Source organism: Fistularia commersonii, chromosome 32 (genome assembly GCF_037954325.1).
Source record: "Fistularia commersonii isolate RoL2024-O1a breed Wild chromosome 32, RoL_Fcom_v1.0, whole genome shotgun sequence".
In the NCBI taxonomy this organism is placed as follows: Eukaryota; Metazoa; Chordata; class Actinopteri; order Syngnathiformes; family Fistulariidae; genus Fistularia; species Fistularia commersonii.
The window spans coordinates 5,328,587-5,354,843 of NC_141315.1; the positions used below are offsets into that span (position 1 = coordinate 5,328,587).

At 39.3% G+C, this 26,257-nt stretch overlaps 2 protein-coding genes across 3 annotated transcripts in view; one reads left to right on the plus strand and one right to left on the minus strand.

Annotated features, from left to right (window-relative positions):
- Nucleotides 1-575: 575 nt before the first annotated feature.
- oat (ornithine aminotransferase) lies at nucleotides 576-9,221 on the minus strand. The gene is made up of 10 exons (XM_086140035.1): nucleotides 9,080-9,221; nucleotides 5,509-5,729; nucleotides 5,195-5,419; nucleotides 5,022-5,117; nucleotides 4,589-4,716; nucleotides 3,907-4,029; nucleotides 3,386-3,514; nucleotides 3,125-3,238; nucleotides 2,606-2,750; nucleotides 576-2,031 (listed from the first exon to the last, which is right to left on the minus strand). The coding sequence occupies exons 2-10, from the start codon at nucleotides 5,720-5,722 to the stop codon at nucleotides 1,871-1,873; spliced, it is 1,335 nt and encodes a 444-aa protein (XP_085996161.1). The 5' UTR covers nucleotides 5,723-5,729; nucleotides 9,080-9,221; the 3' UTR covers nucleotides 576-1,870.
- A 261-nt stretch (nucleotides 9,222-9,482) lies between these two features.
- Nucleotides 9,483-26,257, plus strand: part of lhpp (phospholysine phosphohistidine inorganic pyrophosphate phosphatase) — a 34,985-nt gene continuing 18,210 nt past the window's right edge. For both annotated transcript variants that reach the window (XM_086139728.1, XM_086139729.1), the window contains exons 1-6: nucleotides 9,483-9,635; nucleotides 10,265-10,452; nucleotides 12,274-12,427; nucleotides 13,890-13,953; nucleotides 14,059-14,151; nucleotides 17,978-18,069. In XM_086139728.1, coding sequence (XP_085995854.1) covers nucleotides 9,505-9,635; nucleotides 10,265-10,452; nucleotides 12,274-12,427; nucleotides 13,890-13,953; nucleotides 14,059-14,151; nucleotides 17,978-18,069 — 722 coding nt within the window. In that variant the 5' untranslated portion in view covers nucleotides 9,483-9,504. The remainder of the gene's footprint in view (nucleotides 9,636-10,264; nucleotides 10,453-12,273; nucleotides 12,428-13,889; nucleotides 13,954-14,058; nucleotides 14,152-17,977; nucleotides 18,070-26,257) is intronic.

Here is a 26,257-nt window from a genome sequence, read left to right on the forward strand (position 1 = left end):
ATTCCCTAATGTTCCAGCAGTCTTCTGGTCTCGCTCATTCAGTGGGATTTGAAAGTTGTGAAATTTGGTCGAGGGAACCTCTATTTAATTTTGATGTACAACTCTAATCTCCTTCAATATTTTAACTTTGCATCAACACCCGTACAGATCTTTATGAGTTAAACTTGGCTTGCACACCCAGGTTTTCAGATCAGTGAGGACACACCACCACCTAGTGGTATTTTGGAAATCATGGCCTTTTAAGGCCATGCTGTGTGGGCTATTTACCCAAAAAGGTAATTAATTGCTTTAATTACTCCGTGGAAAACATCCACTTTCACTATCCTTATATACAAACTGGTACAAAGTTAGCACAAATCAGACAAATACAGTACTAAGAAATTGGGCTGGTTTTTGTGGCTTTTTGTGGAACTTATAAGTCAAGACAAAAAAGTCAAGTACATGAGGCTACTAATAATACTACCTTGAGAGAAAGAGACAGTTGTTTTTCAGTAATATGTGTTTTTATACACCAAAAGTAACAGATGTGATGAAGTACTAGGTGTAGGCGATTCAGAAAATCAGCAGGAGAGGAATTAGGTCTGCAATAATTTATTTGAAGAACAATGCATTTTGGAACAAAACCATTGCATCTTTAAAATGACAAAGGGAACACTGTTTTTTGATAAAATGTTCATCAGGAAATTTGGTCTAGCGATGTACAGATACTGTAAAACAGCCTTAGCCACAATAGCAGCATGAGCTCTAAAATTACTCTTCAGTTTTGATACGGCAAATTCTTGCAGGGGAAAAAAGAAAACAATATATATTTCAATGTAGGATAAATCTTTTTTTTTTTTTAACAATTCATGTTGATCCTTTTCTTTTTCAACTCAGTAACTTTAAAGTAAATTTAAAATTCTAGATTTTTTGTGGCAATTTAGTCCAAAAAAATAAATAGTCTGGTTTTAGTTGTTAGTGGTAGTTGCTGCTTTTGAATATACCTCGGTTATGTAATTTATGCCGCTGCTCTTCGGCAGATTGTCTTCTCCGTACTCTCTAGTAGCACAGAAGTAAAGGTCATTTCACTGCTGAAATAACTTAATGAAAACGTAAACACGTCATTAAAGACAGTCCACTAAATATTTTCATTTTGCAACCGGAAAATGAATCTATCTAGATGAACAACATATTAAAAACTATTTATTTAACCAGTACTGCAATCCAAGCTGTATGTGTTTCAAACTTGATATGGTAGAGAGGTAAAAACCATTTTGAACATGCTTTGCAGCGTGTTCAAGAATATGGTTTTACGAAGTGGAGGATGCGAGAATTGTAACATTTAATTAGCACGTCTGTGGAACAAAACGGCATTTTCTTTTGCAGACTGTTAATTACTTTCCTCAGTATCAGGTCCAGAGACAAGGCAGCAAAAATGAAGCCAATTACAGAGTGAATGTTAGGTATGTTCATCTCATACTCACTAAAAAGTAGTCACATGTAGCCACGCAGCATGCTTTAAATTACAGCGTGTATTTCGACAATAATGAAATATGTATGGATTAAATCCACACAAAGAAAACTACTAATAATTTTCATTTTTTTCCTAATTAATATGTAACTGCAATTTTGTCTTTTGTAACAACTGTGGACCTCCATCCTCCATGACCTGCAGGTCTCAGAGCCCGGCTTTTGGGAATCTCCTTTCAAGCAGAAACTTTTAACCGCAGCAGTACAATAATATTGTGCAACATTACAGGAACTTCATAGTTTCCCTATATCTGCCTATAAGAGAAAAGAAATTAGAACATAACTGAAGTGACCTCAACAAACCGCAATTCCTTCAATTGAAATTTTCTGTTTGATTGCACTGTTTAGCCAAACTGCTGTTTTAGAAAGACATGATGGCCCTCTGGATAATATCAACACTTTCCAGAAGCTCATGCTCTTTAATGACGAGAGGAGGAGCCAGACGAATTATGTCACCGTGGGTGGGTTTGGCTAGCAGTCCGTTGTCACGGAGACGCAAGCACACCTTCCAGGCATCATAGTCTGAAGAAAATATTTTAGAGCTGGTTAGATTTTGCAACAAATGGTGACTGGTTGGTTTTAAATACCATAGTGCACTTGCTAATACAAAATATCAAGACTCAAATTAAGTGATTGCAAAGAGCAAACACAAAGTTTCGCATATTGAGCAACAGGTGACAACAAATCCCATCCACAAAGAATAAAGCTAAAAGGCATAATATATTTATATTGAATCTGAAGCTTTCTCTTCATCAGATCTACACACTTTCCTCTAAAGCCAAAGATGAAACTTGAGCCATAACATTTTCCCAGTCACTGATTTAAACAGTAATTATCCAGTTCTGCTGTTAATACTCAAAACCCCGCACTGTTTTTAGTCAGCCTTCCAGCACAGAATCAGATATCAGACAGACTATATTGCATGTCTGAAGTATCAAAAAGGTGTCCTGGTAATTATATGAATTTTGGGGTTCAGATTTATCCAGAGCTGGGATTAATTCAGCTAATTCTACACAATTAATCTTCGTATCTGACATTAGTTTAGCTACTACATATTGCTGACAATAACACTCGCAGAATCTGGTCAACAGCGCACCTTTTGTCTCTTTGATGACGATGGCATTGAGGAGGCCCTTCCCTCTGACTGTGGTCACGATGTCTTTTGGCAGTTTACTCAGCTCAGACCTCAGCAGCTGTCCCATCTTTTCTGCATTCTCTGCCAGCTTCTCCTCCTCCATTACCTGCAAATTAGAACAAGATGAGTTTTTAAAAGCAAGGAAATACTTCTTTAAACTGAGTATCTTATGTAGGTCAGCAGAGAAGAGACACTTAAGTGTTCAGGGCGTTGTTTCAGATGTGAAAAATGTATATGAAGTATTCATTTAATTTCTTTCTCCATATAGAGAAATGGTCCCTTCCAGTGGAACTATAATGTGCCAAAATTGAACTAAAAAAAAAAGATTTATCTTTAGGCTCCAAAACATAATCATTTAAGGGGGAAGAACAACAATGACATAAAAGGTAAAGAAATTACCAGTGCTGGGTCTCAGATGATAAAAAAACCCTCATTATGGTAACGAGGTAGGAGAGAAAAGTGCATATGTTACATACTGACCTGCAGAGAGGCGATAGCGACCTGACAAGCCACTGGGTTACCACCATACGTGGAGCCGTGTTCACCAGGCTTAATGGTCAGCATCACCTCATCATCACACAACACCGCAGATACCTGGAGCAGACAAAGTTATGCAACTGTGATCAGTGCTCCTGCAAAACACAAGAGGGGCCCCAAAACTCCAAGTTTGATGTTTCGTGAAATGAATCTGTAATTTCACTTGATGAAACCAAAGAAACAACACGAGGAAAAGACGCTTACAGGGTACACTCCTCCGGAAAGGGCCTTTCCCAAAATCACCACGTCTGGACGCACATTCTCATGGTCTACGGCGAGCCGTCGCCCGGTCCTGGCCAAGCCTGTCTGCACCTCATCGGCAATCCACAACACCTGGGCATAACCATTGAAACTTATAGCCTTTATATTCATTTGATTCAATTAAAAATTGCATGAGCACAAGTGCCAGTTACTTGGGGATCAAGAAAAGGTTACTAAATAGTTTCTATTTTATGTTGCTTCACTCATCAGCGGTATCTCCGGGCAATGAAACTTTTTACATAATTTGTTTTATGTTATCATTTTATCATAAATTTTCAGTCCCATTTGCATCAGTCAACAGATTTAATCATTGTCGATCACTATTTGAACTGGTTTGTTTGCGTATATTACTATTACTATTAAGATTACAGCCGAGTCATCTCAGGCCACAATAAGGAGCTCTTGACAGTATTCTGATAAACTAATGACAATTCCTTCCAATTCATCTCCTCGCAGAAACTCACATTGTACTTGGTACAAAGCTCTCTGACTTTGGCCAGGTAGCCCTTGTCAGGCACGACCACACCAGCTTCCCCCTGGATGGGCTCCACCATGAACGCTGCCACATTTGGATCTTGAAGTGCTTTCTGAAATAAAAAATAAATAAATAAACAGTCAGATATTTTAATAACCAAATAACCATGGTACCAGTAATAGTCATCCTCCTTTCAATATTTGACAGATGATTACCAGACCACATAATCTCAACAGCTAACACAGAGTCCGCTGTGTTTACAATGTAGCCGTTTACTCAGTAAGCTTTACATGATTTTATCAAATATATCCAGTAAAAACAGCAATGTTCTTGCTGATCTTGATTGATCATTATCAATCGATAAGTTCATATAACTCATTCCATAGATTCAAAACACTAACAAGTTTTTAATTATCTCACTTCAGTGTTTCTCTCCATTCCTAACAGCCACAACGGAAGAACAATCCCACAATGAAAATTCCAGGAATAAAGTAAGAAACAATAAATGTATCGACGCTCACAAATTACATTTTAAAATTTTGACATGTGGGCTCGACTTAAGACACAAATATATCTGTTGACTGGCTGTTGGTGACAGTAAAATCAGAATGATATCATCCGTATAAACAGAACTGATGAAAACAAAGGGAAGACAGAGCCAGAAATGGTACCTCAAGAGAAGGAATGTCATTGTAGGGGACCAGCTCAAAGCCTGGCATGAAGGGACCAAAGCCTTCATAACTGCTGGGGTCAGTGGAGGAGGAGATGGCTGCCATGGTACGGCCCCAGAAGTTACCATCTAATCAGTCAGTTGGATTAAAAATAAATATCTTATTTCCCTTAGTTTACATAACAGCAAATACAATTAACATGTGTTTGGCTTATTGGTCACCTTGATTAAAGAGTAACTGGATGTTTTTTATTGAACATGAAGAAGAAGAAGCATGAAGGAAAAGCTAAAGACCAGTTCCAATTCCATGAGACAGCAAGCATCATCTTATTTTGAGCATCATATGATACATATCAAATAGCTAATGCGACACTAGCGCCTAACTGGACAAATGTTTGTATACAATAGAATGGAAGAAATACATAGTCACTTACTTGCAAAAATGATTTTGGCTTTGTTTTTGGGGATCCCCTTCACATTGTATGCCCACTTCCGGGCAAGTTTGCAGGCAGTCTCACCGCCTTCCACACCTTCAAAAACAAGACACATGTTCACGCACTTGCTTTCCTCTTTAGATTGATTTCTGACTATCGAGTGCTTTTCTCACCTGTATTCATGGGTAACACTTTGTCATAGCCAAACAAGTTGGTGATGTACTCCTCATAGACTCCCAGAACATCATTGTGGAATGCCCTTGACGTCAGGGTGAGTTTTGAGGCCTGGGCAGTAAGCGCCGCAATGATCTTGGGGTGGCAGTGGCCCTGGTTTACTGCACTGTAAGCGCTCAGGAAGTCGTAATACCGATTGCCCTCCAAATCCCACAGATGGATGCCTACAGAAAAGTGTCGATGACCCATGAATTTTCCCATGAAAATGGCAGCAAAATAGGCCTAATTTTAAGAGGGCATGGTGTGAACTCACCCTTGCCCCTCTCTAAAGCCACAGGAAGGGGGTGGTAGTTGTGTGCTCCATACTTTTCCTCTAGAGCATAGACGTCATCTGACGTGAGCAAGCGATCGGCCCTCAGTTTGGAGGCTGCAGAGCAGGATGCACCTGCACCTGAGTGGATGCTGCGATGAAGAAGCGGGGCAGCACGGCTCAGGGAACGGCTCACCAGGAAAAAAATTCCTTTCATGCTGCGTCTACATGTTTAAAAAAAAAATCATACACAGAAAGTAATTTAGAAGACATCAAGTAACAGTGATGAGGAATTACATCTTTACTGACACAGTACTTATCAATTGAGAACAAGTGTTTCCCAAAGGAAAAAAATATATAAAAAAATAGGTGAACGAATTACATATGCAGGAAGATTAAAAAATAGAGCATTTAGCAAAATAAAACTACAATTAAACAAATTAGGCATAGGCTTGTTTTTGAATTTATTTTGAAATTGGGCCAGTGACTCAGTGTTTCCTCTGTATTTTCTCTATCACTCATCAATTTAAATAAACAATAAATGCAAGTCGAAAAAAAGTTTTATATTTTCCAAACATGTTTTGCAAATGAGATTTCTAGGATTTTACTGAAGATACTGTCCTTATGACCTATTATCCTCGCATTGTTACAAATATCACTACTGAAATACACAAATAATAATAAAGTTGTTTCATAACTGCCTGGTTTTACAATTGCACTTTCTGATTTATAATCACTTATAAATCAGTGAGTACATAGATCAATTAAAAAATAATACTATTTTTAGATGTGGTTATTTTTTTGCCCTGTGTTTTGGAAGACAATTCAGTAGCCATCAAACAACACTTGCCTAATGGGTAAATGTATATCATATGTCTGTCTATTCATAATCTCCAAGTTGAGGGCATGGAGCCGCCTGGCTACATGTGATTTGTCATTTTAACATTACATGAAACATTTCTGTTCAGAGCCCATGAAGAAACAGCTGTTGGTGCATCTCCTGGCTATTACAGTTACCCACGAGTTCTTCCCTCTGAAATGGTTGAGATCACATCAGTTTCAAACGCCATTACACAGCCTTTTAAAAAATCAGGTTTAAAAACCTTGTTACTTAGTATTACTATTTTTTGGGATACCCCAAAACTCAGACATGTCCCGAAAATCCTCACCAAAGCTAGAGGGGTAAGGCCTAATATACCTCTCCACTGTTTTGTGAGATTTCGATAGGGCACATGTTTCTGCAGGTCTGCTGAACAACACTTCCCTTTCACAGGAGACACAATAGAGAGAGAGAGCTTCACTGGGCACGAGTTGACAAAGGGCTGATTCCACAGTGACATGGCGACTCAACCCAAACTGGCTCGCAGTTTCAAAGAAACAAGTTTGTTTCTTTGAAACTGCGAGCCAGTTTGGGTAGTTACAGTTGGTAGTTATGCAGGTAGTTATGCAGTAGGTAGTTACCTACTGCATTCCTTGCTGCAGAGAATTTATATAGGCTTTAGATAAGCTTATAAAGTTATAGTTACATAAACATTTTTGAAATTCCCAAGCACTTTTTCATCAGGATTAGGCTGTTGTTTGGTCTTGCCTTAGGTAAAAATACTGTGAAAGACTTAATATCGACTTTTAAAATGAGAGTGTTAAAATTAACTGGCAACTGATAATGTACTGATGTGTGGGTTCCACAGACAGGGGTGGGCAATAAATTGAAAATTTAAATACTGTCTAAATGTTATAGATTGTATTTTTTTTCCTGCACAAGTTTAACAGTTAGTATTTTAGAAACTTAGATTGAAACAAAAGATTCAGGTTTACGATATATAAGCAAAAGCAACTTTTGACTGTAAAACTGTCAGGCGACAATATAGTTATTTATATCGAACAGTAGCCAGTCTAACTTCATGTTAATAATTGTCAAAAGGCCTCCTGCAGTGAGTTACTGTGTAAAACTTGCATGAAACAGTTTTTCTGGAGCTGACACAGAGCCAAATTATGGCTAAAATGTTTTTTAGTTTGCAAAAAACACTCAACAGGGACAAAGGAGGGCATAGCACAAAAATTCACATTCTCTCCAAATCTGGGACAGGCTTTCAGTAATATGCATAACTTACTGTTCCACTCTTAAAAAGCATAGTTTGAACATTGTTTTCAGCTTTTGTTAAGATAAGATAAGAACAACTTTATTTATCCCGAAGGAAATTGTTGTGCCGGAGTTTCAAGCAAAACATAACAATAGCAGATAATAGTAGGAAGGAGGGAGAATAAGAAATACAATAAAATAAAATTAACAGACACAGTTCAGTGTCAATACTAGAAAATTAGTCAGTCTGCCTGCACAGTTAAGAAAGTTTAAGCCTTTTTTTTTTTTTTTTTGTTGGAATGTGGTCAAACGGGAACACAAAGCAGTACATACACAGGTATAGATAAAAGTGAGTCTACATGGTTGTTTAATATAGGGTCAAAATGAAAGCCAGGAGATAGGAGATTTTTGCTACTTTGTTAAATGAACTGAAATTTACATTTATGGAAAATGGCAAGTGGATATTAATCACTTAAGGGCAAAGCAAACACCACCTTGACTGGGTTTAACTGAAAAACACAGAACTGTGCCAGTCATTTGTTCCCGACCCATGAACTTGTCCTTGAGAGGTGATAGGCTGTTGGGCCACTCCAACTAACCCACCCCTCGCTTCAGTTTACACTCAGTAGATATATTAAAAATAAATATTAGCCAGTTAGATAATACACTATCATATTTGGAGCTTAAAATTAAATGCCTAAATTAAATTGTGGTGTCACACAATGTATAACTAGAAACAGAAAACTGTAAATCATTGCCGTTTTTTTCATTGCCAATCATTGCCAAATCCCTGTGAGGAGGATGAATAAGACTAGATTAGATTAATTATTTGTACTTTTTCAGGAAATGTTGTGTGCTTGCCACGGAAACGTCTGTTGACATTACATTTTGTTGTTGTTTGCTAAAGTCTATCGAAGCATCCATGTTAGCTTAGTAGATTAGCCATGCGCAGTTGGCAGGTACAGTCAATGGCAGTTAACTTGTGTTATCGGCAAATTGCAAACGTATACTCCAGCGCTGGTTGCTGCTCCTCAACTCTCACTGCTAGTCGCACGCACGCAGACACACACGCACACGTATGAACATAGATATACAGTTGTAAGGAATAAAATAACTTGTATCATCGTTATCGACTCTTGATCTGGATGATGGGGTACTTCCTCAGACATGTCACTTGTGTAACAACGTATGTGACGAAATATTTGCACGGTTTATTAAAATCTTTGTGCCCTGGCATCACCTGCCCAGGCACCCCCCCTCCCCCCGTCAAATAATGTGTTACATTTTAAAGAGAAAATCGATGTCGATTACAATGATTGATTATCCATTTTAGAAAGCTAAGGGGGCACCGGTTGCCGGGGTTCGGCAACCGCGAACTAGCTAGCTAGCATATGTAAGAAGATCTCTGCTGTCAAGTCGTTTTTCATCGCTCCATAAATTGACTACCTGTAAGAATAGAACAGGCGGACGGGTGATAATGGGCTCAAACATTACCAGATGTTGCTGTTGTCTGTGGTGGAAAAAAAAAGTTCCTTACGCCGGTCTACTCAAGCCAGCAGTGTACAGTTTACGCCTTGGTGCCCCGTTATATTAGCTTTCGTCGTATTGCATGACAAATGCACAGCGAAGAGCACTTGCGTCATCGTGACGTCAGTGAACACGCCCCCATATTGCAACATCTTCCTTGATGCTCGAGTATTAATTCGCCACTCATAATTAATCGTGAAAATATAAACACAGTGAAATTTCAATGAAAAACATATAAAATTTAAAAACAAAGACGCCGTGTTCATCCAGCTTTGCTGAGTTTGATCGTATGTTGTGCGTTATAGGAGGTTTCACGAGCTTTCGCGCTGACATTTAGTTCGGCCCGAGTAGCCGGTGCGCATGCGCACTCCAGTCACACTGTTTTCCCCGTCATGGCGGAATCAGGTTGGCAAGAGTGCGCCAATACTTGCAAAGGTGTCATCTTGGACATGTGTGGTGTTTTGTATGACAGCGGGGAGGGTGACGGAGTTGCAATTCCGGGGTCGATTGAAGCTGTCAGAAAGTGAGTGATATGATGGTATTTTTAGAGGTTCTCAGTCGTCTCGGTCATGGTGAATTCTTGCTGGAATCTTCTTGTCGTGGCAACCGGATTTGAATTTCTTGAAGACTTTCTCACCCGAGAAGTTTCTTCAGTTCTGATTCAGGAAATTCAAGTCCACTTGCAACGATGGATACTCAGTTTTGCTCATTTCGAATTCTGTTTTGTTTTATGCCTTTATGCATATAAATCAAATAACATGCATTGGGGTTTCCGTTGTGCTGCAAATCAATCTGCAAGTGCTCACTTTCAGCCAATAAGGGCAGTATTATATACAAGGTTTTATATATATTTATTTCAATTCAAACGTAGAAGCCGCGTGTGCAAGGGGCGTGTTGTTTCCGTGTTCCCTGGACACCGGAAAAGTTTTATTTTGAAAAGAAATGAAAGTTTGAAAAACACAAACTGGTTCGCAATCTACTGATATTTTTTTCAGTTTCATTTCTGTCGAATGTTGCAAAGTAATTTTGGTTACGAATTCGCAGTCATCATAATTTTATTTTTAGTTTATGAGATATAGTCATTATCTCAGCTATCCTGTATTACTAAAAACCTAATGCGTGATCTGATCTGACCTTTTGACTCTATTGCAGGCTCAAAGCATCTAACCTGCAGCTGCGATTCTGCACCAATGAGACCCAGGCCACCCGGGAAAAGTTTGTTGCCAAGCTCCAAAGACTGGGTTTTGACATCGCAGTATCTGAAGTCTTCTCTCCAGCACCTGCAGCTGTTGCTGTTCTTAAGAAGAGGAATTTGCGGCCTTACCTGCTGGTGTATGATGGTAATATTATTCACTTGTTGCATTTCCCTCCCCTGGGGAGATCACACCACGTTCTGGTTCAGTCTCCAGTCTGCCTATGAACCCCACATATGCAGAGACCCGTAACACCCAGCTCTTCTCCCAATAGACTGAATTTGTGTAGTGTGTTTCTGTAAGAATCTGTTATCTGCTGTTAGTTTTCATTTTTTGCACAAGAGCACTTATATTTTTTTATATTTTCTGATACTTTTGCATGCTACTGTTTTCTTCTCCGTTCAGCTTTTCCCTTCAGGGTTTACCACAACGAATCAACTTTCTCCTTCTAACCCTATTCTTACACCAACTACCTTCATATCCTCTCACTCTACGTCCATAAATGTTCTTTTTTTTGTCATTGTAGCTCTTTCAAGGCCATACAGCTTTGCTGGTCTCACAACTGTCTTTTACACCTTTCCTTTCATTCTGGCTGATAGTCTTCTATCTCATAGTGCCCCTGACACTTTTCTCCACCCATTCCAACCTGCCATTCCTTTCCAGCGCATACCTCCACCTCTCTAGATTTTCCTCTACTTGTTCTCTGCTCTCACGACAGATCACAATGTCATCTGCAAACATCATGATCCATGGAGATTCCTGTCTAACCTCATCTGTCAGCCTGTCCATCACCACTGCAAACAACAAGGGGCTCAGAGCTGATCCCTGATGGAGTCCCACCTCCACCTTGAACTTCTCTGTTATCCTTACAGCACACCACACTACTGTCTCACAGCTAGCTTACATGTCCTGCACCAGTCTAACATACTTCTTTGTTGCATGCTACTGTTTTAACTTAAAATATTTATAACTTAAATACCTCTGCTGCACTGTCCACTGTGGGACGATTAAAGGCAAATTCTCTTCTATCATTTGGTTGACTGTTTCCAAAGCTCTTTCAGTGTTTTCAAGATGCATCAGATGGTTTTCATCTTCCACTTATATGATCACTAATCTTTCTGTGTGTAGTGTTGCAAAACCCATGGTTTATCTGACGCGCTAGTGCCGCTGCCCTGACCACTTTGCAGCTGCAGTTCGTACACTTTCCTCTGCTTTAGTACGTACACTTTCCTCTGCTTGTGGAGGAAAAAAACGGGGAAATCTCCTGAACCTAGTTCATTGCCTCTTCTGCACCAAGACCCCTGCAGTGCCTCCTTGTGGTAACACGTGACAACCGGGCTTCATGTGAACCCACACTGAATAGCAAGGGGTCTCAGAGTGCCAGTGGACCCCCTGAGGTGTCCCAAATAGTCCCAATGGAAAGTAAACATCTACTGGTGTACACCAACCACTGTTCAGACTACTGCTCTACACCAGTCACCATCTCCTAAATAAGATTGAAGTGATAGGTTGGTCTCCATCACCCTTACACTTTCTGTGGTCCTTCCGCACTCACATGCAAGGCATGCTAGGTCGACCTTGGTCCCGTACAGAATCTGCCATGATGTCAAGTGGAGCTGTATGTTAGCGCCTACACTGTTTGGAGTTCATCCACAAACAAGACTAAGACAATGCATCTGGGTACAGACCCTCCTCCATCAATCTGCATTAGCAGCAACACAGTGAATAGTTTCACCTACCTGGCAGTGGACTGCACTCACATGAAACCTTCCCAGCTCAGCGCATTAAAATCAAAAGAGCACTGAGAAAGCAACTGCAACAATATCGGAACACAGCTCTACCCCCTCTGTCTGAGCAAGCCTGAGCAATTAATCCCTTTCTGTAACCACAACAGAATTCCTATTATGAATTTTTCTGCTTAGATTTGATTTATTGTTTTATTGTTAAGGAGTTTGTTCTCATCCTCAGCACTCCTGCCTGAGTTTGAAAGTGTCGACCAGACCAACCCCAACTGTGTGGTCATCGGAGATGCAGCTGAAAATTTTTCCTATCAGAACCTGAATGATGCCTTCAGGGTCCTCATAGACCTGGAGAAGCCCATTCTGTTCTCTCTTGGAAAAGGGTAAGAGCATATTTTGTTTCCGCCAAGCTAAAAGTTATCGTGGGTTTTCTGTAAGCTTGGTCATTGCAAATCTACTGAGCCTAGATTCTGGGGTTTATTTTCAAGACCCCAGAAAGACAGCATCTTAGGGAATGATAATAAAAAACAATAAGAGAGTAATTATCACAATGAAGTAAAAATGCTGAAAAAATACATTAATTCTACTCAGGCATAAGAAGTAATAACTTCCAAGTAATTATTCCTGGGTTATTTAAACTGAGCGCAGGAGCAGGACCCCCACCTTAACAGTTGAAATTGGTCCCCTGCTGCTTCTGGCTGCCTCAGCATATGATCACATAAAAAAAGGCTGATGATTCTAATTTGAGGTGTGTGTGTGACCATGTTTTTTTTTCTGCCAATGAGCAGTGTGTACTCATTTAATGTGCAACACCTTATCACAAAAAAAACTTATCATAAAAGAACTGTCAGCTCCAAATCAAAATAACTAAAAGCTTTAAAACATTTTGGTCAGGTTTGCATATTTAATGTAAATCTGTAACTTTGACAATGAACATCCATCCATTTGCTCCCCATAATTAGGTTAGCACCTTAGATGCTCTGTCTGTGTGTGTGTGTGGCTTGCGTTCACAGATGAATATTTTTAGATGAAGAGACAAGGCTGACTTCACAATGCCTTGACTTGTTTACATTGAGGACACAAGAAAATTGCAGTAATAAAATGTGTTCAGTGAGAGGCAAAGTAAACTAATCAGAATTTGGTCACATTTTATTCCGTGGATCCATGCCAGGCCTCTGTTGCCAGCTATAATTTCTGCCTTTGACAAGTGATAGGATGCTGGAGAGCTGCCTCAACCATCCACCCAGCTACCTTACAGCCAAGAGCTAAATTAAGTCATGAATATCAGTGCCTGTTAAATGATAATCTATTTGACATTGCATTTAAATTTAGACTCCTTCACTCGTATAATAGTGTTTCACAATTTGTAATTATAATGCATCCATGAAGGCTCTCAGTTATTCAGGTTGTGGTCGATCATCATCAGTTGTTATTGTGGCAACGGGACTTGTTTTCTTTCCTTGAAGACGTTTCACCCCTAATCCAAGGGCTCCTTCAATTCGAACTGTAGGCGTGATAAGTTATATAAATACTGTATTTACAATTATACTGGGACAAGAATGAAACAAGCCTCTTTGGGTGAAAGACAAAACTCCTGCAATAAATGAAGCGACTCCAGAGCCATGATTAGATGTATCATCGAAAACCATGACCTGGATAACTGAGAATCTTTAAAGACATTTTCTGTATGTATCAATTATATTATGTACAGTATATTAACATTTCTGAAGTACTTAAGAATCATAAATTTCTCCATGTAAAAATATGGACACCTGACCCTCTAAATAAATCTGTATAAACTGTGTTGAACCAGGAAACATAAGTCATTAAATGTTATGCTCATAGGAAGTACTACAAGGAGACAGATGGCTTGAAACTTGATGTAGGCGTGTACATGAAGGCCCTGGAGGTACAGCAGCTTTCTTTATTGGCACAGATGACTAAGAACAGTTTATGTACAAGTCAATTTTAGTTTCCACTAATTACTTTTTATAATGCTTGATTCTCTCCTCAGTATGCCTGTGATTTAGAGGCCGAAGTCATTGGAAAACCATCCTCCACGTTCTTCCAGACTGTTCTCACTGACATGGGCCTTCAACCTCATGAGGTGTGTAACAACAGATGCATACCTTAGTTTTGCACATGAAAGCAAATCAGGATGTAAAATTTTGAGGTTCAGATTGGAAAAATATTCATAATGTGTTGACATAAGGAAGATACTGTAGAGATGTTACTGATAATGTTGAAAATGGCTCTGATCTATATTTATTATTGTCCCAGCAAGCATGGAGCATATTTATAGTATAAATATAAAAAAAAATTAAAAAAGTGTGTGTGTCTGGGACTGAGAATAGGGACTTTGAATATTGGGACTATGACGGGAAAAGGTTGAGAGTTGGTCGACATGCAGAGAAGGAAGGTGGATATACTGCGTGTCCAAGAGACCAGGTGGAAAGGTTGTAAGGCTAGAAGCTTAGGAGCAGGTTTTAAGTTGTACTATTATGGTACTAATGGGAAGTGAAATGGAGGAGTTATCTTGAAGGAGGAGTTTGTGAGGAACGTTCTGGAGGTGAAAAGAACTTCAGATATTGAGTCTGAAAATGGAAATTGAAGGTGTAAAAATGCTCAATGTTGTTAGTGGCTATGGCCCACAGGTGGGATGTGAGTTAAAGGAGAAGGAGAAGTTCTAGAATGAGTTATATGAAGAGACTCAGAATATCCACAGAGATGAGAGTGGGGATGAAGAAGTGATTGGCAGATTTGGTATTCAGGATAGGAATGCAGAGGGGCAGATGGTGGTAGACTTTGCAAAAAGGATGGAAATGGCTGTAGTGAACACTTTTTTCCAGAAAAGACAGGGGTAACCTACAAGAGCGGAGGAAGGAGCACGGTGGTTGACTACATCTTTTATAGACGAGGTAACCTGAGAGAGATCAGTGATTGCAAAGTAATTGTAGGTGAGAGTGTAGCCAGACAGCATAGGATGGTGGTCTGTTGGATGACTCTGGTGACAAGGAAGATCAAGAAGACAAAGGCAGTGCAGAGGACAATGTGGTGGAAGCTGAAAAGGCAGGAGTGTTGTATGGTTTTCAGGGAGGAGTTGAGAAAGTTCTGGGTGGTCAGCGAGAGCTTCCAGATGACTGGACAACTACAGCTAATGTTATCAGGGAGACCGGAGAGTACTTGGTGTGTTGTCTGGAGGGAAAGTAGATAAGGAGACTTGGTTGATAACAGAGAAGTTCAAGGTGGAGGTGCAACTTCATGAGGGATCAGCTCTGAGACCCTTCTTGTTTGCAATGGTGACGGAAAGGCTGACAGGTGAGGTTCGACATGAATCTCCATGGACCATGATCTTTGCAGATGACATTGTGATTTGTCGTTGGAGCAGAGAGCAGGTTGAGGAAAATCTAGAGAGGTGACGGTATGCTCTGGAAAGGAGAGGAATGAAGGGTAGTCGTAGCAAGACAGAGTATATGTGTGTGAATGAGAGGAACCCTGGTGGGACGCCGGGCTGCAGGGAGTGGAGATCAAGAAGTTGGAGGATTTCAGGTACTTGGGGTCAAAAGTCCAGAGCAGTGGAGAGTGTGGAAAAGAGGTGAAGAGCAGGTTAGAAAGCGTGGAGAAAAGTGTCAGGAGTACTATGAGATAGAAGACTATCAGCCAGAATGAAAGGAAAGGTGTACAAGACAGTGGTGAGACCAGCAATGTTGTATGGCCTAGAAACAGTACAGTGAAGAAAAGACAGGAGACAGAGCTAGAGGTCGCAGAGATGAAGATGCTGATGTTTTCTTTGGGAGTGACCAGGATGGATAGGATCAGGAAGGACTTTATCAGAGGAGCAGCACATGTTAGATGTTTTGGAGAGAAGATCATGTACAGAGGAGGGATGGTGAATATATTTGGTAGACGGATGATAGAAACGGAGCTGCCAGGCAGGAAGTCTCAAGGAAGACCAAAATGATTTATGGACGTAGTGAGAGAGGATATGAAGGTAGTAGGCGTGAGAGAGGAGGATGTAGAGAATGGGGTTAGAAGGAGAAGGTTGATTTGCTGTGGCGACCTCAGAAAGGAAAAGCTGGAAGGACAGGAAGAAGTCCATCAAATGTAGATCCTCTGTCTTAATAATGTATCTTTATTCTTGTTAGTTTGCAAAAATTAACAACCCATTGCCAATTCGTCCAATTATTATAACATACCCCTCGGAGGAAAAAAAATCCTGTGCCTGATCATTTAAAAAAGAAAAGAGGCAATCCCGGTGTGATCGTATAATCTTACATTCTCACTCAGAATGCATCTTTAATAGTGTCTGCTTAACTCACTACAGCCGAATCTGATCCATGGCTGCCATTCCTCAGGCTTTTCTATTTGTGGACTTGGCAGTACGTTTGTAGAAAATGGATGAGTTATCTCCGACTAAGCCTCGCAGAATTCTCCGAATTGCCTTGCTCCTCTAAAACATTTCCACAGCTATCTATGCTACCCTGTCCAAAACCTTGTACCTCAGGGAGGACATCATACACAACTGTTTGTTTTTTTCCCCCAAAGTAGAACTTCCCTTTCCTAAATAATGTTGAATTAAAATCAGAAATACTTTGGTCCCTGTCCACAGATTGGTCTTGTGTGTTAATTATGCCTTTAATTCTTCTGCCAATCTCTAAATAGGCACCATAATCAAAGGCCTATTTTGTCAAACAACTGGAAGGATCTGGGTTGGTGGATTTAATCTGGCACATTCAATTGATCCTGCATTCCTCTGGTTTCGAGACCTCTATATAACATCTGTGACTATGTGTTTAACCCTGATCCTCCTGCTTACTATGTAAACCAGACCGAGCACACACTAAATCTTGTTTGCCACACATCCCGCCTTAGGGAGTCAATCCTCGCTCGCCCGTCCTGTTAATATTGTGAGTGTGTGCCCTCGCACCTCTAAGTGTGTTCACTGAAAGAAAATGTTATACCTGTTGGTATAACATTTTCATTTGATCCGGAACAACTCAAAACCGCTATAGTAAATTACCAAAAGAAAGACAGAAATAGCCAAAAAATATACTGAATATAAACAAATATATATAATTAATGACGCAGTACTGTTTAACATACGGCACATATAAATACGTTCTTCCTGTAGGCATTCTAGGTACTAAATTCTTCTTTGACTAACTATTCATTTTGCATGTCCCTGCATGAGGCAATATTGCAGCTGTTCTCGGGTTAAATTTCTTTATGCTTTTGTGTCCTCATTTTGCCGGTGGTCCTGGCCATTCACCCAAGTTCTTGTATAGATAGTTCTGCCCCAGTTGTGTTAACAGTTTCCGTCGGAAAGAGGTGATTCAAATTAGAGTAGTATGTTTTAAAAAAAAAAAAAAAAAGAAAGATAAAAAATACATGTCAAAAACTAGTGTCAATTTGCTGTGGTGTAGCTTTGCCAAGGAGACGAATATTGTACAATGTTCAAAGAAAAAACAGGTAGGATTACAATTTCAAGAAAAAGATGGGATCAAGGAGAAAGTATTGTCAAGACCATTAAATAGATTCCCAGATTGAATAATATTATTTATGAGGACCTTGATAAAGACCACAAGCAGAGGGGGCTCGGTCTACTGTTGCAGCAGCAAATTTATTTGGAGCATTTTGAAGACATTTTAGAATAAAGAAAAATTACATAAAGAGAAACATAAACAAGGAATAAAATTCATAACCAAGAATATTATGATATCTGTGCACAAGAAGTCAACATCATGTTACCGGTAGTGGATACATGATTCCCCAATGATGGGGTTCTATGTTCCACAACCATGGTTCGCATCAACAGATGATGTCTTTTTTTTCTTTTAGAAGTTATTTTATTTTATTCTAGCTAATTGTAAATCTGTCTGGAAAGCAAACAGAGGTACAGTAGGTCTCTTCTTTTTCCTGTTCTTCAATTGCAGGTACTGATGATCGGGGACGATCTGGTGAATGATGTAGGAGGGGCGCAACAATGTGGAATGAAAGGAATACAAGTCCGAACTGGCAAATACAGGTCAGTTCTGTCCTGAATCTACACGCGCTCATAGCCACAAAGGTGAAATTAAGCTCTCATCTTTCCAAACAGGAAAATGGCCCCTCACTGGGCGCTGTACTTATCAGCCTTTTACCATGACAGCATGTGCCGTAAGGAAGTTCTTGATGAGATAATCTGTTTTTAACTCCATCTATTTTTGAATTTGGGAAAAGTTAAATACTACTGTAAAGTACATATAAAAAACACATATAAAAATGGCCTTCTGTATTTTATTTTATTTACTTGTGACTTTTATAGTTGTCTTTTCTTTTATTGATTATTTTATATAGATATATTTTGTATCACGCTATCACAAACTGTAAATCCATTAAATATATTTATATATATTATAGTCAGAGGGGGGCGCTCTTACATCAGTTTTATCATCTAAAATAGTCACAAAATGCACACGCTGAATGGGCCCACCCCTGACTGTGACGGTCATCCCATATTTGTTTATTTGATTTAGAATTTTCCCAAAATAGCTTTATTCTCTCCACATGATGAATGTTATTTACCACAAGGTTGCAGTCCTTGAAGGATTTATGATGTCAGATCTGGTGATTACCCGGGTGTTTGACTCATGTTGTAATTACTGAAATATACAGTGATTATTTTAGACGAAATACATTATGTGGTTTTTCGGGCTAGACAAGAAGAATGGAAGTAGGAGTTCAAAGATGAGATGTTCCATGGAGCTGTGTTTTCATTGCTATGAAATCAATGTTGCATAGTGTGTGTGAGTGTGCGCGCGCGCGTGTGTGTGTGTTGCTCTGAGCGCAGGTTGCACACGTGGAGGAAAAGACACCAACAGTTCAGTAGTGCATTAAAATGAGGCAGTGCATAGTCACTGGTATTTGAGTAGAAATAAGTTAGACCTTAAGTAAATATTTTAATTTGTTGAGTAACGCTAGGGCTATGATTAACTGCCCTAATAAATGAAGTAGTACATGAGTTGATATTATGGAACTTGTTCAAGTACAATATTTCACATTGATTTCAAAATTATGCATGTTTTTTTTTCGTGTCATTGCATACAGCTGAATTATCCTGTTTAAAATGGAACTTAATACAAATTTAATATTTTCATCATGATTATTGGATCACTTAACTGTTGATTGTATGAAAATTTTCATGCCAGTCAAGGTCTTTGCTTACCTTTCAAAGTCTGGAAACTATAAGAGACTTAACTGATGTTTTTAAAAAGTGTAATAGTTTTTCTATCAAAGCAAGCAAACGCAGACAGGTTTGCCACACTTTGTTCACCCTTAAATGAACTTTTTTTATAAAAAGGAAAGCCAGTCAGTATATTTACTATTGCTCCCAAAAAAAGAGCCAAGGGCTTTTTAAATTTTTAATTTTTAATTTATTTTTTTTCTTTATCAAGACTAGTTTTCCCTTTAATTCCATTGATAGAAACCTAGTGGTGCGTGATAAAGCCCTTGCCTGTCATGCCAGCTTGACAGTTGAGGAAAGTGTACAACGGATGGCCTGGGAAATGATCTCTGATCAAGAATGGGAACTAAATATGTAAAGTGGAACAATATCATAATGATTTTTTTATTTCTCATAGTGGTGTATGAATGTAAAGTGACATTAAGACTTTTTAATTCCTCTTCCTTACGCTGCAGGGAATCTTCACATCTTTGCACTTAGGACCTTAGAAATAGCCTTGACTTTGACACTTTATAGTTTTATTTGTATTTCTTAACCCCCCCCCCCCCCTTTTTTTTTTTTTTTTTTTTTTTTTTTTACTGTTCATACAATTTTACTACTATTATTACCTACTATTATTTATTATTGTTATGTTTTGCTTGAAACTCTGGCACAATAATTTCCTTCGGGATAAATAAAGTTGTTCTTATTTTTATTCTTATTCTTATTGTTATTAAATTACTTGTAAATTGTCCTCGGAACAAAACATCAGGGAACAGTCAAGTGTAAAATAAAGCATCACATCTCACCGGAGCGTCTGAAGACACTAAGTCTGTCTCCTAAATTTTACATCGGTTGGTTTTGCTGTGACCTACTGATAAGTCTTGATGACCTCTGGATCAACATGGAGGTCCGTGTCATGTGACCAGAGTAACGCAGAGTAATCTTCTTGAGCATCAGTCAGCTCTAATCCTGCAATAAAGAGCACAGCCACTGCAGAACCTACTCTATGTTTGTGCAGCACTATTTCAGTGTGCAAGACGCAGATCCATGTGGGTGTGTGTGTGTGTGCGTTCGTGCGCAATTGCACATGTTATTCAATACCGGCATGTATGAGCATGCGTTTGTCTCTGTCCACATCTGCACTGGTATTTGTGTTGAGGAGCCAAAAGCTTTGCATTTGGTAAAGGAACGGGAACTTTTGTCTAACACAGATTGTCAGTGTGCAAAATCTCATCATTTGTAACAAGCCGTCCTCAGCGGCTGCTGAGGCAGTTTTTTTTATTTTATTTTTTGTTCTTTTGCAGATAGGAACCGACAGGAATCCATGTATTGGTAAATGATCCGATTGTCTCATGGACAGATTCTTTATTGAGTTTTTATTTTGAAACACGAGTACACATAGATGTGTAAACACATTCTATCAGGAGATACCAAAAAAGAAGATCCATGAGACAACTATATTTTCAAAACAGTTCTTAATAACCGCAGTTTAATGTTTGTTTTGTTCAGGTCTCTGCTGTACAAAAAACGTACTGAGCTGTGACTTCAAAACTGATGCACATTCTTTACCGAAACGCTTGTGCACCACTACACCCTTAGTATATACGTGGACATGTATTTTCTGAGAATAGGAAGACAAATGGTGACAGTTACTGTGTATGACTGACTGAGGTCGAGACGTGAGATTTAACATTGTTTAGCCAAACAGGCCCGGTGAACTCGGGCTTGCTCTGCGCAGCTATAAACGCTCAGTCAGATGTGGGAAAACACAGCTGTTTCCAAGTCAACCAGATGCTGAGCAGGCCTCCAGTTCCCATCAGGCTCTGAGAAAAGAGCTGCTTCAAATACCCCGGGTCTGGTGGCCAGACAGAAAAGGAAAAAGATACAAATCATGGACAAATCTAATCATATCATCTTGTAATAAAAGGCTTTTGACTCGGTATACTGTTATTCTGCATCCCACTCCTTCTGACAACCTTGAGGTCATTTTAGATTTAAATGCCTTTGTATGTCTGTTAGAATAGTTTTCGCTATTCTGGCCTTCGACGTTTTAAACGCTTACCATACCCTTGCCTGCTTTGAAGTGAATTGATTTGTCCTGACAAGATTACTTTGATTGACCTGTTGGTTGTATGTCTGTAGGTTGATCCAAAAAGAATGAGTTGAAACATGTGCCACGGGTTCAAACTTTTACTTAGTTAGTTTGACTTTATTATGTTAGACAACACATTTAACCAACTTCACATCCTGCACTGCACGATGCAAAGTCGGCTACCTAATGAGGTAAGCAAGTTTCACATGTACGCGCTCACTTACGGTTTCATACACGATATAGAGACCCCGAATGTCCTCATTATTGGAGCGGTGTGACGGCTCCAGCAGTTTAAATACAAACATGAGAACCAGGCAAAGTGATATTACAGACGCAGCCAGTCACGGCTGTTGAGACTACAATATAGCCATTATATAGGGGTGCAGGCAATAGAAGTGCTCTGGTAGCAGGCAACCCTCCCTTGTTCTTAAATAGTGGGAGAATGTTTCCTCAGGGAACTGGAGATCCTTTTTCTCTTTAATGGAGAACAGGTTTTCAAAGAGGGGCCTGCAGAGAAAAGTAAATGGAAGTTTGACTTTCAGGTTTGAAACCCGACTGCCGATGTTGATGGCAGTAACACTTTGCCTTTACAGCTGTATGTCAAATGTCAGCTTTTTTTTGTGTATCAAATTGGTTTCAAAGTTTTCAGTTCGATTTTCTTTCTTTTTCTTTACCTTTTTCTTAACATTTCTTTGTATTATTGATCGTTTGACAAGTTAACAAATATGGCAAAAAACTACATTATATATGTTCCATGGAGTGGTCAATTATGAGTTAAATTAAATCTTTTTAGATTTAGACTAATCCAGCAATAAATCATGCTTTAGAAGAACACATCATCTTTTTGGGCTGCTCATTCAATTGTTGTGATTTTGTCAATAAACCAAGAAGATAGATGCTCTTCTCTTCATGCTGTAGGATGTCTGTGTCAAGGGCCCTGTCTACTGCGATTAGTATAGCACAGTGAGCATGAAATATGCAGCCCGCCTCCATCAAAATTGCGCCGCGGCTTGGGATCTGGTGTACATGTTGTGATGTGCATTCATGATCGATGAAATAATAACCCTGAATCAAGGACCCTGTCGTCATGAATACAAATGCATGGCTGGAGCTACTCTCCTGACTAAATCGTAGGGTGCGGTGGAGTGTTTCATTACGCTAAGCGGAAGATGCTACGTTTTTTTGAGCTCGTGATGTTGATTGTTACAAAATATAAATTCCTGCTTTGTCAGTTTTTTTACATTCAGCTCGATAGAGTCCTTTGCAGGGATTGTGTCAAGATGAGTCTCATCATAAGGAAATATTCTCTTTGTTGTGGGAACATTTTAACACGGGTCATTTCGAATATATTATGCTGGCTCGTAGAGACAAGCGTGGAGCCACTTTGATGCACGGAGGAGAAAAGGGCCTCGATCTTCTTGTCTTACTTGAACTATAATGGAGAATAGTGGAATATTAATATTTTTTGAGGAAATAATCTTCAGTTTTATTACAATTTTATGGAACAATTCATTTTAATGGTCCGTGTTATTTCAGGTCGTATTGAACTATGTTCTGCCATAAACTATATTAAGATTAGATGGTGATCCCCTTGAGGTACAGCAAAACACCTCGATGGTCTCCTGCTCGCAACTTGCAAATCCACTGCATCCCATCCACCCGTTCTCCCACTCATTGCAGCTGCCTAAAGGGCCGTGTTGCAAACATAACAACGCACAATCGCACACTACAGACAGACGCACAAACAGTGGTTTAAGGTGTCGATGTCTAGCAGAGACACTCTCTAGATCACCCCAACACCGGTAGCTGACAGGCTCTGCCACCTGAGCCAGGGCATTAATCTGTTTCCCTCCAGGTTAGCATATACCAGATTTAATTTTTAGGTAGCTCTGAAGCACTCACGATCTTAAGCGCTCACTTTTCTGATCGGATTGCTTTTAAATTGATATTGGATGGTATAAATATGGGTGCGTGTCATTGACTGACAGCTGCTGAGTTGGGTGCAAATAATCACATAAGGACTTCCAGACATCGGTTTGGGATTTCTGCCTACATTGATAATAATGTAATGCTACATTTCCACCTGCAATTGCCCGTTTCAAACCATAAACCGACTCAAATGTGTCCTGCAGGACCAATTGTTCATAAATGAGGCAGTAAGGCTCTTTGTATGGCGGCTCCATTTCCCTGTCACTACCGTGCTGACTCTGTCTAAATGTAACAAAGCACCAGGTTGAACTTGATATTTTTTCCGTACTTTTTTCACAGCCGGAGAAAATATTGACATGGTCTATCTTAATGTGCACTGTATGCGATTGTTTGTGTATTGATCATTGAAATCGAGACCTTTTGACAAAATAATGTTTTAGAATATCATCATCCTCAGGTAATTAGGATTCCTGTGATATATTAGATTCCTCTACGTAATAAATACCAAACACTCAGAAATGGAATTGTGAGCCTTCCGTGTCCACTTAAATGTAACCAGCTGTTTGGTATCTTAGTCAGCTGTTGGTGAAGGGCTGGTAACATGCACACCTACCTGCTGCAGTTGGAAAGAGGTTGATTACGGTCATTATTCCAAGTAATAGAGTTTTGGGCAAGAAAAAAAACAAAATAAGTTCAAAGCAAAATAGTTCAAAGATGCCAAAAAGCTGTCTTTAAGCCGAGGGAACTTGGCTTGTCAGAGAAGCCTTTGAAGCATGATCATTTGTCAGTAATAAATGCTTATTTTGTGATGATGATAATAATACATTTTATTCAAGGCTCCTTACTTTACACTCGAGGATACCGTGCAGACATGTACATTTACAAAGTACAGATTTAAAAGACGCAGTGGAAATAAAAACAATTAAATTGACAAAGTGGTAACATTTTTTTTTCCAGCAATTAAGTTTTTGCAAACTTAGCAACATTTTGTCGACTTGTCAGAAACTGTTGAATGATGACACGGCATCAGTCAGGAATTGCTACGGTTGCTCAAGAATGTACATAAGGATAAGTTACAAATCAATCAAATATGGCTTTTATGCAGTCTTTTTCGTCGGTACATTTCCTTTTCGTATTTTAAGACTATTTTGCTGATTACGCTTTCTGACTTTTTCTTCTGTACCATCTGGAATTCCAAATTTTACCTGTGAGATAATTTTAGACTGCAGCACCGTAGCATACCACTGTAGTGTTTTACCTCAACAAAGAAGTCAAATTGCAAATATGCCTCTTCTCCATATTACTGCTTTCTCTTAAGTGTCACTTTACCTTTTCAAAGTACCTCCCAGACTGTTGCAGTAATGAAGCTTCGGTAAAGCAGGTTCTCATCATGACACTCCTTTGTCTTGTAAGACACTGAAATTCCCAACCCTTTTACTGTTCGTTAATCATGGAAATTGTCACGTAGCTGCTGTTGTAAACCGACACCCTTTGCTTGCTTTTGTTATTCCTGAGGAAAAAAAAAAAAAAGGAAAACATTATGTGATATGTATTGACGTAGAATTGATAAGAACAAGGCCAAATGAGTCAGAGGAAGGCCACTCTGGATCCCCCTTGGGATCTGGCAGAGAACACAGTAGCAACAACCTCCCTTCAAATGGTTTATGGTGTAAAGTTCGAACTGTGGACAAACTCCTGACTGCTAATGCGAGTGCTGTGGAAATTGTTTTTCAAGCAGCCTGAGCCAGATTAAACCTCTGTGTTGAGAGCTTCTCCCCGATGACACAAGTTATGAAGTAGTTTGCTTAAAACCACACCCTGGTTCGTGCCCTTTCTGTCTGTGGCCATCACTGTGGGACACAACAGGAAGTCAGCATTTCACATTGGTTGAGGGGGAGTAGTCATGTGACAGCCATAAAGATTAGCTTTCCTTCAGTAGTTTAGTTTTGTTTCTTACTGTTGTTGGTGAGTTGCATTTAGGCAGTTACTTTCTATTTTTCTGAGTCAGAAAAAAAAACTGCCAATCTGCAGCAGCTGTGTATGTTGACAGCATGCAAGCATCTACGCGTTGATTGAATTCTGTTTTTCCATGATGATTGAATGGAAAGAACAGGGATAACAATATTGGACAATATTCCAACTCGATTGTTTTCACGTAATTAAAAAAAAAAAAAAGCTCAATTTGTTTGCAGGAATAGCAAATAAAGCAGGCTGGATACAATATATGTTCTATCCTGGTCACGACTGTTTGTTATCAAGCTAAATGAGAAACTAATTACATAAAATGATAGCATTTGGGATCAAGGTACAGATTGTTGTACTTTTATGATTTAACAGTTTCATCCAGGGAGAGAAACTGAAGAAGTGTGCAGTATTCCTTCTCAATGGATTGCGTTGTGATTCATTTGTAGTGCATGAGCAACATAACAAATATCGAGCGTTTGTTACACACTTGGTGTGTTTAGTGTTTACCGTAATAAATAAAGATTTCTACACTGATGTCCACAATATTTAGATGAGAAGAACAAAATGGGTTCTTTTGACCAAAGCTCACTCAGTCCCGTACATTATTTTGTACAAATAAATAATACTTTAATATAAATCATTACACTTGTTCAGGCATCTTTTATTTGCCAATTTTCCCTTTGTTTTTCTCCTCCATCTTTTCATTCCAATATTTAACTTTGAACCAACAGCGTTGATTTTTCTCTCTGACGTTTTCTTTGCCGTAGTTCAGCAACGTATTCATTTGACTCTTGCAAGAATGCCAGTCATCGTTTAGGTTCAAATATCATTTCCCACTCATGGTTAAACCTCTTTTCTTCCTCTTTTCCCTTTTGCTGCTCCCTTTAGGGGTCGCCACAGCAAATTGACTTCCCCAAGCCAGCCCTGCTCTGCTTATCCTCTTCTCTCACACCAGCTCTCTTCATGTCTTCCTTCAGTGCATCCATAAATCTCTTCTCTGGTCAAACCTCTTTTCTGAGCTAC

Coding starts and splice junctions, on each gene's coding strand:
- oat (XM_086140035.1), bottom strand. CDS start 5,722: ATGAAAGGAATTTTTTTCCTGGTGAGCCGTTCCCTGAGCCGTGCTGCC. Junction 4,030..4,588: donor ATGACATTCCTTCTCTTGAG/GTACCATTTCTG, acceptor TTTTTATTTCAG/AAAGCACTTCAAGATCCAAA. Junction 2,751..3,124: donor TCGCTATCGCCTCTCTGCAG/GTCAGTATGTAA, acceptor TCTAATTTGCAG/GTAATGGAGGAGGAGAAGCT.